The following is a 17,571-nucleotide window of genomic DNA, read 5'->3' on the forward strand; positions in this document are numbered from 1 at the left end:
TTCTGATTGAGAGTGTTTAGGTTGCACAAATTGGGCTATGAATTCTTCATTTCAAGTTAATACTGGTTTCAGAGATCACGATAGGCTTTGTGTTAGGTGATTTTGCCCAATTATAGGCTAATATAGGTGTTCTGAGCGTGTATTCTGCCTCTAGGCCAGGAAGCTCAGATTTAATGACTAATTTTCATTTCATGACCAGCAAGAATGTTAAGCCAATAACACTTGTAAAAGGCTAACCATGTAACTCTCAATGCCAGGTGATTTATAGGATACTAGGAGAATACTGTAAGGGTATAATAATATAATAATTTATTTTTGAGACAGTGTCTCACACCTTTGCCCTAGCTAGAGTGCAGTGGCATCTTCATAGCTCACTACAACCTCAAATTCCTAGGCTCAACTGATTCTTCTACTTTAGCCTCCCAAGTAGCTGGGACTTCAGGCACATGCCACCATCTGCTACTAGTTTTTAATTTTTTTGTCTCCCTCTTGTTGAGACTGGTCTCGAACTCCTGAGCTCAAGCAGTCCTTCCATCTTGCCCTCCCAGAGTGCTAACCTTATAGGCATGAGCTACAACTCCCTGATAATGTTTTTTTTTTTTTTTTTTTGAGACAGAGTTTCAACTATGTCACTTTTGGTAGAGTGCTGTGGTGTCGTAGCTCACAGCAACCTCAAACTCTGGGGATTAAGTGATTCTCTTGCCTCACTCTCCCAAGTAGTAGGAGTACAGGTGCTCACCATAATACCCGGCTATTTTGTTGTTGTTGCAGTTGTCATTGTTGTTTAGCTGGCCTGGGCTGGGTTTGAACCCACCAGGCTTGATGCATGTGGCTAGCACCGTAACCAGTGTGCTACAGGCACCAAGCCTAAATTCTATACACTTTTTAAACATCCATTCTGAAACAATTTTTGCTCCCCATTTATTTTCTATTACCTGGTTTATTTTCAATTATTTTGTGGCTAAGTATTTATCATTGAAATAATTGGGGGAGTTTAATATTTCTATAATTTGGCCATCCTTCTAGAAGCTGGAAAGGTGTAAAAGTCCAAAGTTTCTCTTTTAGGAAACTAGAAGAGTGTGGCATCTTTGACAGGTTACGATAAATAGAGTATCTTTTTGCTTTTCACAGCACATAAATAAAATCTTTAGTTCACTGGAAATTTGAAGTGAAATCTCTTGTAGCTAGAGCACATGTACTATTTGGCAAGCTTACCCTTGGTAATTCATGATACCAGCTGAAGACATCAATACCGATAAGGGAGAAGATTCTTGCCAGGGGCGGGAGGATTTGCTTGGTGATGTAGTAAGTGGCATTCAGTCTTAGTGTTGGGTCCTGGAGGACTTCCACTGGGCGCCTTACCAGCTGGATAAGTGGTACTCCAGGGGTCCCATAAATAATGACGTATGGTACTCGCTCCCCAACTCGTGGCTCAGAACGTCGGTCATAAGTAAGCATTTTTCTATTGAAATCCAAATAAAATATACATTCAAAGACTGTCATAGAAGGCATCTTTTCAGCAAATTAAATCAGAATTTAACATTAATAAAACCATGAAAAATATATAGGGAGTACTTCCAAATTAGAGTTACTACTTTTTTGAGAACGATATACATTTCACTTAGTTGGCGCCAAGTAGATATACTATGTAGTATATGAGTTTAAAAATTACTCTGTAAATCATTAATACCTGGAAAATAATATGAGTTGGCAGATATCAACTAGCTTAAGATTTTTTTTTATCCCTAAAAGTAAGTGCTATTGTAAATCTAACAATGAAGGCCAAGAGAAAATTTAGCTGGTTAAACTATCTGATTCTAGAATGTATACCAGGTAAGTGCTTTGGTAGATCGATACTAAGGAATACCTAGTGATTATGATGTGGGAAAAACAAACAAATCAAGCTCTGTATTAGATCACAATTTCATTCCATTAAGCTTCTCAAGGAAAGTCCAGAAGAGGATTTCCTCTTCATAGCTTACCAAGTACGGGGAGCATTCACTAACCTTCAGTAATGTTTCATGTGGGCAGGTAGAGAAACAGTGGTGTCTGTGCCTGTAGACCAGGTGTCTTTTCATTTACTCTAAGTCTGTACAGAATCCCAGGACTATCTTGGCTAGGTACTGAGGCTATCATTACCTTGTAAGTTCAAGGGCTGGCACACAAGCTCCAGGTTTATAACAAAAACTTCCTCTGTATTCCTTAGCAAAGATAAAATCTTGTATGCTGGCCTTTCCTTCCAGAAGCTTCATACATTGTCGCTGAACATACTGTTTAATTAGACTTATATCTCTTGTTTCAAATAGCAGCTTTAGAGAACACTCAAGTATCTGAAAACAAAAAAGTTATGCATGTAAAGATAAAATATCCCCTGGTATGTCTCATCATTATATACCTACTGACTTACTGAAATAATGTTATGTACCATTAGATAATAAAAATATTAGCAATCAGAAAACATTTGGGACTTGATATAGCTTTCTATTCCTAAAAATATAGAGTATCATGTCACTTGAGGAAAATAATATTAGAATGATATACAGATGAAACATCTGCTATGTGACGAGCAACATAAAACACTGATGTTTTTCTTAGTCAAAGCACTTTAGGCACAATGAACCAGACATGATTTCATGTATTGTTTTTTATTTATCATTATAAAAAGAAGCTGATTCAGTTAAAGAAAGAACACAGAAAAATTTAAAGATCACCAGACCAAGCAATAAAATCAAAATCAGCCTTGTACTTTTTATAGTGTTGACAAATAACCGTGACAGAATTTCTTGTGCTGGAAACATGCAATGGATTCATACAGTGGACTGAATTTAAATAAGTTCTAGGTGAGGGCGGCGCCTGTGGCTCAGTGAGTAGGGCGCCGGCCCCATATGCTGAGGGTGGCGGGTTCAAACCCGGCCCCGGCCAAACTGCAACCAAAAAAATAGCCGGGCGTTGTGGCGGGCGCCTGTAGTCCCAGCTGCTTGGGAGGCTGAGGCAAGAGAATCGCGTAAGCCCAAGAGTTAGAGGTTGCTGTGAGCCGTGTGACGCCACGGCCCTCTACCCGAGGGCGGTACAGTGAGACTCTGTCTCTACAAACAAAACAAAACAAAACAAGTTCTAGGTGAAAGTTCTGTATCTTATTCTGAATACTGGAAGCTATGCATGTTTATTCAATAAGCTCACTAGTTTAGTTTAGGTACAATTCTGCCTGTAGAAATGGGATGTATTAGATGATATCTTTTCCAGAAACCAGTACTGAAAAATACCCCAAATTTATATCTATACAGTAGAACCTATATAAGTCGACCACCCAAGGGATTCTAACAAACTGCACAACATACAGAGGTTGTCTACTGTACTGATATGTACATATGGTACACATCTGGTCTGTGAAAATTAGGTCAGCTTAAGGAGGTGGCTAATGTAGGGAGGTTCTAGTGTACTTGACATTATATAGTGACATAATATATTGACAACTGTCAATCCCTTATGCTTTTTCCTTTTTTTTTTGAGACAGAGTCTCAAGCTGTTACCCTGGGTAGAGTGCTGTGGCGTCATAGTTCACAGCAACCTCTAACTCTTGGGCTCAAGCAATCCTCTTGCCTCAGTTTTTTTTTTTTTTTTTTGTAGAGACAGAGTCTCACTTTACTGCCCTTGGTAGAGTGCCGTGGTGTCACACAGCTCACAGCAACCTCCAGCTCCTGGGCTTACATGATTCTCTTGCCTCAGCCTCCCGAGTAGCTGGGACTACAGGCGTCCGCCACAACGCCCGGCTATTTTTTTGTTGCAGTTTGGCTGGGGCTGGGTTTGAACCCACCACCCTCGGCATATGGGGCTGGCGCCCTACTCACTGAGCCACAGGCGCCGCCCTTGCCTCAGTTTTTTTATTTGTAGTAGAAACAGGGTCTTGCTCTTGTTCAGGCTGGTCTCCAACTCCTGAGCTAAAGCAATCCGCCCACCTTGGCCTCCCACAGTGCTAGGATTATAGGCGTGAGCCACCGTGCCTGGCCCTATTATGCTTTTAATGCTCTCATGAAACTCAGTGTATTCCCATTTATACCATTTATTTTTGGTTTGTTATAGGAGGAGTATGGGTCTGAGTAAAGAAAAAAACAAATATAGGTACTACGGTTAAAATTATTATGGTTGAGAAATGAGTAATTTATGGCACCACTGTTTGGAAATCTTCCTATTTGATAACCCAAGTAAAAGAAAGTTCAGTTAACCTGGGATGGATTATGAAATTTCCCTGTTGTTTCTTTTTTCTTTTTAGAGACAGAGTCTCATTCTATTGCCCTTGGTAGAGTGCCGTGGCATCACAGCTCACAGCAACCTCCAGCTTTTGGGCTTAGGCAATTCTCTTGCCTCAGCCTTCCTAGTAGCTGGGACTACAGGTGCCCACCACAACCCCTGGCTATTTTTTCGTTGCAGTTTGTTCAGGGCCAGGTTCGAACCCACCACCCTTGGTATATGGGGCTGGTGCCCTACTCACTGAGCCACAGGTGCCACGCCCCCCCCGGGTGTTTCTTTTATTTATCCTGTTCCCTAGTAATGGGAATTCTTATGACAACATATCATCTTATCGTCTTATAGGCAGGAGACTGTTATAAAGTTCATGTGCTGCTTTTTAACAAAAAAAATTTTTTTTGTATTTTTTTTTTTTTTTTTTTTGTAGAGACAGAGTCTCACTGTACCGCCCTTGGGTAGAGTGCCGTGGTGTCACACGGCTCACAGCAACCTCCAACTCCTGGGCTTAAGCGATTCTCTTGCCTCAGCCTCTGGAGTAGCTGGGACTACAGGCGCCCGCCACAACGCCCGGCTATTTTTTAGTTGCAGTTTGGCCGGGGCTGGGTTTGAACCCGCCACCCTCGGCATATGGGGCCGGCGCCCTACTCACTGAGCCACAGACGCCGCCCTTTTTTTGTATTTTAGAGACAGAGTTTCATTTTGTTGTCCTTGGTAGAGTTCCGTGGCATCACAGCTCACAGCAACCTCAAGCTTTTGGGCTAAGGCGATTCTCTTGTCTCAGCCTCCTGAGTAGCTGGGACTACAAGCACCCGCCACAGTGCCGGGCTATTTTTTGTTGTTGTTGTTGCAGTTTGGCAGGGGCTGGGTTTGAACCCGCCACCCTTGGTATATGGGGCTACTGCCCTACTCACTGAGCCACAGGCGCCACCCAACAATTTTGATAAAACAAAGTATGGAAAGAAGTCACCAACTAAGAACTAAAATCAAATAACTTCTTTTCATTAGAAATAAATTTCTCAGACGTTCATATAGTTTCTCCCATAGTTACATGTTCACTGGATTCTTTGGTTTTTTATTTCTTGGAGATGAAGACAAGATAAATAAAACTTACCTTAGAAACAGCAGGGCAGGAATCTCTTCTAACTGTTTCTATTCCTTTTGCATCAAATATTGGGTCCTTTTGATCCAGTGTTTCATACATGTAACCCACATACCTCTTTTTTGTTTGTAAAACACAGGGCAAATATACCTGTGGTGAAATTAAAAACATTCCTCTTAATAACCATTTTCCCCCCACTATGAATATTTTATTTTAATGTCTTTCTGCGCTCTTTAGTCAGATGCCAATTATAAAAAAAATTAATCATGACTTAGGGTTCATAATATACCACCTACAGGTGAAAGTACACAAAATGAATTGTCTTTCCCTCTTCCCTCACTCCTTTTTCTTGCACTACCAATTCTGTTCTTGCCTCAACTGACACTGCTCTCTCAAAAGCCATCAATCATATTTTCTTAACAACTGAAAGTAACACCTACATGTGGTGCAAACATTTATGAGAATATATCATTATAAGTCCCTTAGTTTCGACTTCCTTTTCTCCAGAGAGACATTGTTTTTGGTTTCCTGTGTATCCTTCCAGAGATATTCTATCCAAGTACATGTATTTACATGCCCCTCTTCTTCCCACAATAGTAGGTTATCACATATTCCATTCTGTACTTTGCTTAATTTAATAATTTATTTGGAGAGCATTCCATCCCAGTAGAGAAAGCTCATTTTGTCTTATAGCTACATAGTAGTCCATTGTATGGGGGGAATATCATATATATATATATATATTTTTTTTTTTTTTGAGACAGAGTCTCATTATGTTGTCCTCATTAGAGTGCTTTAACATCACAGCTCACAGCAACCTTAAAACTCTTAGGCTCAAGCAATTCTCTTGCCTCAGCCTCCCAAGTAGCTGGGACTACGGGCACCCACCACAACGCCTGGCTATTTTTTTTATTGCAGATGTCATTGTTTAGCTGGTCTGGGCCAGGCTTGAACCTGCCACCTTTGCTGTATGTGGCCAGCACCGCAACCACTGTGCTATAGGCTCTAAGCTGGAATATTATAATTTATGTAAGCCATTACCTACTATGGGTCACTTAGGATGTTTTCAGTCTTTTGGAATTTTAAGTAGCCTCTGTCAAACAACCTTGCATGAATTAATCTGCGGAATAAATTCCTTAAATAGAATCCCTGTACCAATGGTGTGTATCTTTTTCTTTGTATTGAATGTTACCAATTTGTTTCTTTCCCCTGCCACCCAAGCCTTTTTTTTTAAATACTTATTTTTTAAATTGACAAAAATTATATATATTTATCATGCACACATGTTGTTTTGAAATATGTATACATTGTGAAATGCCCAAGTTTTATCAATAATCACATTAAATGTAAATGGTCTAAACATTCCAATTAGAAGGTAGAAAGAATCAAACTGGATAGAAAAGATCAAATAAGCTACTTATTAGAAATCCACTTTAAACATAAGGACATAGAAAGGTTAAAAATGGAAAAAGATAAAGTAATGTGGCTGCATAACAACATTTCTGTCAGAGGTGGTCCCATATGATAACAACATTTCTGTCAGAGGTGGTCCCATATGATAACAACATATTTTTACTGTTATTTTTTCTGTGTTTAGACACAGAAATACCCACCCACTGAATTACAGTTGCCTATGGTATGCAATATAGTAACATGCTATACAGATCTGTAGCCCAGGAGCAATAGGCTATACTTTCTAGTCTAGTTGTGTATGAGGCTATACCATCTTGGTTTGTGCAAGTATGCGCTATGATGTTGGCACAATAATGAAATTGTCTAATGATGCATTTCTCAGAATGTATCTTATCGTTAAGTGATGCACAACTATGTGTGGTAATGCTAATCCAAAGAAAGCTAGAGTAGCTGTTAGTATCGGAAAAAAGTGGACTTCAAGACGAGGACTATTATTAAAGAAAAATGTGTATGCATCTAATAAGAAAATTTTGAAATACATAAAACATAAACTGACAAAACTAGAAGGAAGGAACAAGTAAATCTATGCTTATAGCTGAAGACTTTAACACCTCTGCCTTTAGCATTTGACAGAAAATCAGTAAGAACACGGAAGGCATCACTATCAACACTATCAGTTAACTTAACATAAGTAACATTTATAAAACATCCTGTCTAATAATGAGAATACGCACGGTTTTTCTGGATCACATGAAACATCCACTAAGGCAGACTATATGCTGGGCCAAATTTCAATAAACTTAAATGAACTGAAATGAAATCATATAGTGTGTTCTTTGACCAGAATGCAATTAAACCAGAAATAATAAAAAAATTACTGGAATATCCTTAAATATTAACACACTTCTAAATAATCTGTGGGGTCACTGTCATTAGGACAAATGAATAATGAAAATACAGATATCAAAATTTGTAGTGAATGCAGTGTTTAGAGGGAAATTTGTATCTTTAAATGCTTATATTAAAAAAGAATTGTTCAAAATCAATGAATCAAGCTTCCAAATTAGGAAGTTGGGAAAAGCAAAACAAACTAAGCCTGAACTAAGTAGAAGGAATGAAATAAAAGAGCAGGGGAAGAAGTTCAAAAGGCTTAATAAATTGATAAACCTCTAGCTAGAGTGAACAAGAAAAAAATGAATTATCAATATCATAAATGAAAAGAGGATGTCATTAAAGAGTCTACAGATACCCAGTTATATAGGATGGTGAGGTGGGAGGACTGATTGAGCCCACAAGTTCAAGGGTGCAGTGTTATGATCATGCCTGTGAATCACCACTCCAACCTGGGCAACAAGTGAGACACCATCTTTTACAAACTTTCCCCCATAAAATTATGGGTTTAGACGGCTTTACTGGTGAATTCTGTCAACCATGAAAAAAAGAAATAATTGTACAAATCATACACATTTTTTCTTTCAGAAAAATAGAAGGGGGAATACATCCAACTTATTTCATGAGGGCAGCCTTCTCTTGTCCCAAAATCAAAGACAATATAAGAAAATAAATCTATAGATCAATATTCATCATGAACATATACATCATAATTTTAAAGAAATGTTTATATTTTCTTTGATAAGTTTTGCAGTTTTGATTTTATGTTTAGGTCTGTGATCTGTTTCAGGTAAATTTTTGTGTATGGTGTTCTTCTCCAAGCATACCATGCATTTCATTTCATGAAATGGGTTTAGTGACCACAGCATCATACACATACTTCTAGAATAGCACTCACTATGTTCTCTAAATTTTCTCTCCTCTCTCTGCCCCAATTAGAATGCTTATTCCTCAGCTCGGCACCTGTAGCTCAGCGGCCAGGGTGCCAGCTACATACACCAGAGCTAGCGGGTTTGAATCCAACCCGGGCTTGCCAAACAACAATGACAACTACAACCAAAAAATAAAAATAGCCGGGCACTGTGGCAGGTGCCTATAGTCCCAGCTACTTGGGAGGCTGAGGCAAGAGAATCGCTTAAGCCCAAGAGTTTGAGGTTGCTGTGAGCTGTGATGCCACAGCTCTACTGAGGGTGATAAAGTAAGACCCTATCTCAAAAAAAAAGAAAAAGAAAAAAGAATGCTTATTCCTCAGGGAAGATACTATATCTGAGTCCTCTCTGAATCTCTATTGGCACAATTCTTATTTCAGAGCAGGTATATGATAAATATTAGGGAGTCATCTTTGATTGTTTTCTCCCTCTTTTATCCTTTCCACACTTGTGCTCCTAAGTCAAATCACTTCTAATTCTTGCCCATCCCTTCCTCTTAGTACATATCTCTTGACTTGTCCTTTATTTCCTCTATTGTCATCTCACTAGTTCACACCATACAGGTTGCAAGAAGCATCTGTCTTGAGATCCTCCTTTGCCCAATCTATCTTGTACATCATTGCAAAGTCAATCCTTCCCAAACAGTTATCATGTCACTTTCTTGCTTGGTAACTACTATGGTTTAAATTTAGATATTGCCAGTGTGATAGTATTGAGGTGAGGCCTCTAAAAGATAATGAGGTGATGAGGACTCCTCTCATCATGAATGGGATTAGGTATCCTTATAAAAGGGTTTGAAGGAGGGAGTTCAAAACCTTTTTAACTTTCTAACTTCTAGCATGTGAGAACAAATCATGAAGGCCCTTATTAGACACCAGATGCTAGTACTTGGTCTTGGACTTCACAGGCTCCAGAACTGTGAGAAATACATTTCTGTTCTTTATAAATTACCCACTCTGTGATATTCTGTTATAGTAGCACAAATAAAGACAATAACTTTTACTACTAAATAAAGTTTAAATACTTTTGCTTGGCCTTTAAGACATTCTACAGGTTGGTCTCAACTTTATTTTTCTAGACTTGTATCTTGCTACACTGTATTTCCAAACTCCATATTGTACTTTTCCAAACTCCATATCCTTCTATTCCATATACCATTTTCTCACAGAATGATGCAGTCCCATGGCTGCCTTCCGAAATTCTAACCATTTTGAAAGACACAGTTCAGTGTTACCTCCTACGTGGAGTCTTCTTGTCTAGTCCAGAAGGGCACAATTTCTCCTTTTATTTTTGTTCTGAACAGTGCTTAGGGAGACAACTCTCATAAGACTTTAAGTTTACAATAAAAGAGATCACTTATATACATTTCTTGTCTTTCCAACTATGCCTATGTTTCTTTGTATTCTACACAACTTATTATCTTTTATATAGAAATCAATACATATTTGATACCTAGAGGTAAGTGAAGAGAGTCAAAAGTCCTGTGGTTAACTGTATTTTGCAAAGAAAGAATATCTCCCATCTTACACAGTCTTCTTGCAATGTGACTCTGACATTCTACCCATTAACAGATGAGGTTTATGTTCCCTCCCTTTAAATCCAGAGAGGTTTGTGACACTGTGTGACATTAAGACTGGGTCACGGGCGGCGCCTGTGGCTCAAGGAGTAGGGCGCTGGTCCCATATGCCGGAGGTGGTGGGTTCAAACCTAGCCCCGGCCAAAAACCACACACACACACAAAAAAGACTGGGTCATTAAAAGGAAAACAGCTTTTGTTTCTCTTTGAAATGTTCACTTCTAGGAATCTAGCCATCATGCTGTAACAGAGAACAAGCCACCCCAGGGAAAGGCCATGTACAGGTGTTTCAGGTGATGTCCCAACCTACAGCCAGCATCAGCTACTAGACTTGAGAGTAAGCAAGCTTTAGACGGTTTCAGCCCTCAGCTGTTAGCTGGGTTACCCCAGCTTTAGGTCTTCTCAGCTCAGGACCCAGACATTGTGGAACAGAGACAAGCCATCCTTGCTGCAGCCTTTCTGAATTCCTGTGAATTCTTATTTCCATAAGATTGGTGAGTAGAATAAAATGCTGATTGTTTTACATCACTAAGTTTGAGGTGGTCTGTTACACAGCAAGAGTAATTACAGTAACTTTTTCATTTCCTCATACAGAGCTATTACTAAAAAATTTGAGAAAATTATATAAAATTAAGAGAAAATATTTAAAATTTAACACTTTTATTTATTTATTTATTTTTTGTAGAGACAGAGTCTCACTTTTTATGGCCCTCGGTAGAGTGCCGTGGCCTCGCACAGCTCACAGCAACCTCTAACTCCTGAGCTTAAGTGATTTTCTTGCCTCAGCCTCCGGAGTAGCTGGGACTACAGGCGCCCGCCACAACGCCCGGCTAGTTTTTGGTTGCAGTTTGGCGGGGGCCGGGTTTGAACCCGCCACCCTCGGTATATGGGGCCGGCGCCTTACCGATTGAGCCACAGGCACCGCCCCCAAAATTTAACACTTTTAAAGAACTGTAAACTGATTCTGAAAATGTACTGAACAAGTCAGAAATCTCTACAAGATCTGTGAATTTTATATGGGATTATTAGTATTAACATTCCTCTTACCTTTTCAAACTTCAATTTTACTGGTTTAGGATTGGCAGCAGTTACAGCTTCAGCAATTTCCTGACCAATCTTAAAAGACTGCTCCTTAGTTGCTCCTTTCAGTAGCACAAACATACTGAGGGGATTAAAAATAAAGTAGGGTAATGAGGAAGTTGTTATAACAAAATATCTCATCAAGAGTAACTCTTTTGGCTACGACTCTAATACCAAAGATATTCTTTTTCTTCATTTACCTTTCCTTATTGTTTCCTAAGATTTCCTGTTTTATCACACTTCCCTTGTGTACATGGTATATACTTTGTTATACATCTTTTTAGACATCCAATCTTTTTCTTTTTTTGGAGACAAGAGTCTCACATTGTTGCGCTGGGTAGAGTGCCATGGTGTCATACTCACAGTAACCTCAAACTCTTGGACTGAAGTGATCCTCTTGTCTCAACCCTCCCAAGTAGCTGGGACTACAGGTGCGGGCCACAACACCTGGCTATTTTTAGAGATAGGGTCTTGTTCTAGCTCAGGCTGGCAGATACCCAATTTTTCTAGCTTAGGTACGTACAGAACAACTCAGATATTATAGCTGCCAAGAAAGTCCTAGGTCATTCCTGGGCATTTAGGCTTTGTATGGTACATAGTTAAGTCCCAGCATAAAATTAGAGAATATAATGTGATTATAAAGAAATGGAAAATTTACTTGCAATACAGGAAGAGGTGTCTTTCTAGAACCATTCAATTTAAAAAGGACGTGTATTTTTAATGTTCACTGAAGGATAGTTAGAAAACACAAAAAGGTACAAAGAAGAAAACAGCCATCTGTAACCTTAATATTCAGAAAAAAAGACAATATATTTTATGTATATTCGATATCTATAAATCTTTTCTCATTTACTGTTTATTTGGTACTTTCTCCTTACATTTCATGGTATAATGTGAACATTTTCCCATATCATGTGACTTTGTCCTTTTACATTATTTTTACAATTCAATGTATGGCTATGTTATAATTTAACCTAACCCCTGCTATTGAAAATTTAGGGTTGTTTTATTATTTTTGCTACTTCGTCACATAAAATAATTGTTTGTTACATCTCTAATTGTATCCTTAGAAAAAACTCCTAGTAGCGAAATTTCTGGGCAAACAGTTTATACTAAAAATGTATTTTGTTGCAGTTTGGCTGAGGCAGGGTTCGAACCCGCCACCCCCGGCATATGGGGCTGGCACCCTACTCACTGAGCCACGGGTGCCAATAAAAATGTATTTTGAATTATAGCATTAAACTGATTCCAGAAAAATATTTCTAATAGGTTGAGAGGGTAGGATTTCTAATACAGACAAAAAGTAGCAATACAAAAAATGTGATAAAAACAACTGATAAAAAGTATAGGTATTTTTCTCGTATAATCCAGTTAGCTTTATAAGTAGTACTTTACATTTCATTATATATTACAATCTGAGCACCAACAGAAATAATGGTTTATAAATACAATACTTAAGGAAGAGAGTATAAAGTTCATCTCCACTTATAATTTTAGTGGAAAAAAATATTAGTAGAAATGAATGATATCGGGTGGTGCCTGTGGCTCAGTGAGTAGGGCGCCGGCCCCATATACAGAGGTTGGTAAAGTGATACTCTGTCTCTACAAAAAAAAAAAAGAAAAAAGAGAAATGAATGATATCTTGAAACTTAACTTTAAGATTCTTGTTTCTAGCCACCAATTCATATTTCTGAAATGTTCTTGTATTGGACTTTAAGTCCCAGTTGGGTGGTTTCTTTGGACTCTTTTCCCACTAATGCTGGAGATGGTACCTGTCTTAGAGCCTAACACGAAAAGTTTAAGTATATTGTAATTTACTCAATTTTAATTAAGGTCTTTAAAATGAAAATTGCCCCACTATGAATTTATTTTAATGTCACTAAAGTATAATATAAAGGCCATATATATAAGTACTTATTTATATGCTATGCTCCAAACCTTTGGAAGATTTTGTAATTTCTTTTAGGTCAACTGATACTTATTACACCAATAGAGGCTTATTTTTTTATTTTTATTTTTTGTAGAGACAGAGTTTCACTTTATTGCCCTCGGTAGAGTGCCGTGGCGTCACACAGCTCACAGCAACCTCCAACTCCTGGGCTTAGGTGATTCTCCTGCCTCAGCCTCCAGAGTAGCTGGGACTACAGGCGCCCGCCACAATGCCCGGCTATTTTTTTGTTGCGGTTTGGCTGGGGCTGGGTTTGAACCCGCCACCCTCGGCATATGGGGCTGGTGCCCTGCTCACTGAGCCACAGGCGCCTCCCGAGGCTTATTTTTTTTTTTTTTGTAGAGACAGAGTCTCACTGTACCGCCCTTCGTAGAGTACCGTGGCGTCACACGGCTCACAGCAACCTCTAACTCTCGGGCTTACGCGATTCTCTTGCCTCAGCCTCCCGAGTAGCTGGGACTACAGGCACCCGCCACAACGCCCGGCTATTTTTTTTTTTTTTTTTGTTGTTGTTGCAGTTTGGCCGGGGCCGGGTTTGAACCCGCCACCCTCGGCATATGGGGCCGGCGCCCTACTCACTGAGCCACAGGCGCCGCCCCCGAGGCTTATTTTTTAATAGATTATATAATTTCTGTTTGAAAGTTTATTTATTTATTTATTTTTTTGTGACGGAGCCTCAAGCTGTTGGGTAGAGTGCAGTGGCATCACAGCTTACAGCAACCTCCAACTCCTGGGCTCAAGCGATTCTCCTGCCTCCACCTCCCAGGTAGCTGGGACTACAGGCCCACCACAACACCTGGCTATTTTTTAGTTGCAGCCATCATTGTTGTTTGGTGGGCCCAGGCTGGATTCGAAAATGCCAGCTCAGGTGTATGTGGCTGGCACCTTAGCCGTTTGAGCCACAGGTGCTAAGCCTGAAAGTTTATTTTTAAAATCAACTTTACTGAGGTAGAATTAGCATAAAATAAAACAAAGATATTCTAAGCATACAGTTCCATGAATTTTGACAATGTCCGAATTATATCCCTTCAAAATTTCTATGTTAAAAGTTCTAACACTCTAAAGAACGAAAGTTTGTCTGGTTTATGGTTCTAGAGTCTAGGAAGTTCAAGAGCATGCATGGCACCAGCATCTGGAGAGGGTCATACGATGGCAGAGGCATAACATGGCCAGTGAGGCCGAGAGAGGTATATGGGGCCAAATTTATCCTTTTATCCTAAAAGGGTAAATGAAGTGTTTCCTTCATTCGCTAATAAGAGTGGTTCATTGTGACCAAGCTATTAGTACAATGTGGTTTATACTGAGTACCTGCTTTCCTTCCGGGAGTCTAGGATTTTGGTACTTGCTGGAAGATAGGTATATGACCATCCCTCAGTAAAAACCCTGGGCACTGCATCACTAACAAGCTTCCCTAGTAGACAACATTCACATGTCACAATTCAGGTGCTGGCAGAATGAAGCACAACCTGTGTGACTCTAGAAGAAAGTGTGGGAAAAACTCTGATGATATTGGCCTGGAAAAAGATTTTATGAAGAAGACCCCGTTGGCAATTACAGCAACACTAAAAACAAGTGGGACATGATCAAGCTAAAAAGCTTCTGAACAGCTAAAGCAAACAGACAACCTTCAGAATAGGAGAAGATATTCACATGTTATGAATCTGACAAACGACTGATAACTAGAATATACAGCAAACTCTAATAAATGAGAAAAGAGCAAACAACCCTATTTATCACTGGGCAAGAGACATGAACAGAACCTTCTCCCAGGAAGACAGATGAATGGCTAACAAACATGAAAAAATGCTCATCGTCCCTAATCAGAGAAATGCAAATCTAAACCACTTTGAGATATCACCTAACCCCAGCAAGAATAGCCCACATCACAAAGTGCAAAAGCTGCAGATGCTGCCATGAATGTGGAGAGAAGGGAACACTTTTACACTGCTGATTGTAAACTAATACAGTCTCTATGGAAAGAAGTATGGAGAATCCTCAAAGAGCACAAAATAAACCTTCATTTGATCCCACAATCCTATTACTAGGTATTTACCCAGAAGAAATCATTTTACCATAAGGACATTTGCAGTGAGACTCTGTCTCTAACAAAAAAAAAAAGTGTCCATTACTGGTACTTTTAATGTACTTAAATAACCTGCACCTTTGGCTTGAGAAGTCCAAATACGCATTTAGAGCAAAGTTTTTCATGCAAAGGGGGGTTGAGCAAGGATCCTAGAATCACCTTGGAGGCTTTTCTCAATTATGCTAAGGTGAATTGTCCAAGAGATTCTAAGCTCACTACCACCTCTTGCTGCCCTAGAACTGGGTGCCTTATCAAACATCTTTTACTACTTTGCCCTATAATTATCATTATAAAGAGCTTCAATCATTTATGGGAGTAGGTAATGTACCACTGGGGTGGAATAAATATGATTGAGAACCACTACTACATAAACAAACCACTACAGTAAGTACAAAGGGACAATAATGAGTAACTGTTTTAGAAGAAAAACCCCTTCTAACAGAGCCACTTTGACGTTTTGGTAACTGACCTCTTTTAGCTATACTCCAAGATTCATAAAATCACTAATCTTGAAATTACAGGGAGGAAACGCTCATTTGCCATCATCTGTCACACTTCCTTCACTCTGATAATGAGGAAAGTGAGCCTCAGAGAGGCTAAGGGGCTTATCAATGGCCAGGCAATCAGCTAGAGTACATCTAGAAAGAGAATCCAGGTCTCCTCGCTCTCAGCTGGGAATGCTTTCATTCCACCAAGCATTACCTATCATCTCTAGACCAGTGTTTATCAACCTGCTCTCCTAAGGAAAAAATTAAATATTGTTGAGTAGGGTTGGGCTCTTTAGTGCCCAAAACTAAGATACTTAAGATTTTTGCCCCCATCCAAAACGATTTATATACTGTTACAGTTAATACCGTTACAGTTGAGGATGCATGCTGTAGGGTGAATTACCCTCATATAGATTTCAATAAATATTTGTTGAATGGATCAGGTAGTGAACAGTGACCAGAAGTTGTAATGACATGGTGAATAAATTTCCTTTCCTTGGAATCATAAAGTACCCATGAAGTGTGATAAAGGAGTGGAAGTACCAGCTAGGAATCAGAACACTGAATACCAATTCATAGTTCCATTAACTAATTGGGTGATCTTACCCAAATTCCTTATCCTAGGAGAATTTGTTCTTAAGCATCACCTGAAGCATATTCTTTTTTTTTTTTTGGCCAGGGCTGGGTTTGAACCCACCACCTCCGGCATATGGGACTGGCGCCCTACTCCTTGAGCCACAGGCGCCGCCCAACCTGAAGCATATTCTAAGGTGTCCCAAGGTTCTTTCCAAAAGCATGAAAACCACTAGCCTAAATAATAAATATATATATATTTTTGTAGAGACAGAGTCTCACTGTACCGCCCTCAGGTAGAGGGCCGTGGCGTCACACGGCTCACAGCAACCTCTAACTCTTGGGCTTACGCGATTCTCTTGCCTCAGCCTCCCGAGCAGCTGGGACTACAGGCGCCCGCCACAACGCCGGCTATTTTGCTGTTGCAGTTTGGCCGGGGCTGGGTCCGAACCCGCCACCCTTATGCATATGGGGCCGGCGCGCTACTCACTGAGCCACAGGCGCCGCCCTAGCCTAAATAATATTAAAGTCCTCTTCCGGCCTGACGCTCTTGTGAGTTTGTTTGGATTACTAAAATTCTTGAAGATCCTAAAAGGTATACAACATAACTACACTCAGAATAATGCTGATATCTGATTCTGAGTGTTGTCAACTGATATGTACACACATATAAACCCTAAATTAAGATCAACAATTTAAATGTTTAACTTTCTCCTCTTCCTTTAAGTATTTTGTAAGGAAATCTACCAACAAGGTACAGAACTGTATTTTAGTAACTTTTATTTTGCTAGAAGTAGTTTCACAGAAGAGTGAAATACTCAAAGCCAAACTAAGAAGGGGTTTTTGATGAAGAATAGTAGAGAATATAGATCACTGGGCCCTGGACAGACTAGCTGCTATATGAGGCAAGGTCTCATTCAGAATTAACTTGATTATGCTGACTTTATGTACCTTTTAAAGAAGGTATTCTTTAAAGATTAAAGATTACTTACAAGCTGTTTCAGAGATTGGAAGCATTATCTCCTATTGCTCTGTTGGACTGTAAAGTGATTGGAGGTCTTTGAGGCAAGTGCCTGTGGCATGATCACCCTGTGGCTCTAAGCCCTCAGTATGAAAAAACGTTAGACTCCAAGAAATGTGCATAATTCTTATATTCTAAAAGAATTTCAATAAGCCATGCAAATAAGATGTTACATAAATAACTAGGACCTGAAAAATACCACAGCAAACAAGGAAGCAAGCAAAC

General features: G+C 39.4%; 1 protein-coding gene across 1 annotated transcript in view; it reads right to left on the reverse strand.

Annotated features, from left to right (window-relative positions):
• REV3L (REV3 like, DNA directed polymerase zeta catalytic subunit) overlaps nucleotides 1–17,571 on the reverse strand; it is a 203,923-nt gene that overhangs the window by 8,309 nt on the left and 178,043 nt on the right. Inside the window, exons 27-30 of the mRNA XM_053590624.1 lie at nucleotides 11,201–11,315; nucleotides 5,357–5,494; nucleotides 2,140–2,330; nucleotides 1,216–1,462 (exon numbers count right to left, since the gene is read on the reverse strand). Coding sequence (XP_053446599.1) covers nucleotides 1,216–1,462; nucleotides 2,140–2,330; nucleotides 5,357–5,494; nucleotides 11,201–11,315 — 691 coding nt within the window. The remainder of the gene's footprint in view (nucleotides 1–1,215; nucleotides 1,463–2,139; nucleotides 2,331–5,356; nucleotides 5,495–11,200; nucleotides 11,316–17,571) is intronic.

Source organism: Nycticebus coucang, chromosome 5, assembly GCF_027406575.1.
Source record: "Nycticebus coucang isolate mNycCou1 chromosome 5, mNycCou1.pri, whole genome shotgun sequence".
Lineage (NCBI taxonomy): Eukaryota > Metazoa > Chordata > Mammalia > Primates > Lorisidae > Nycticebus > Nycticebus coucang.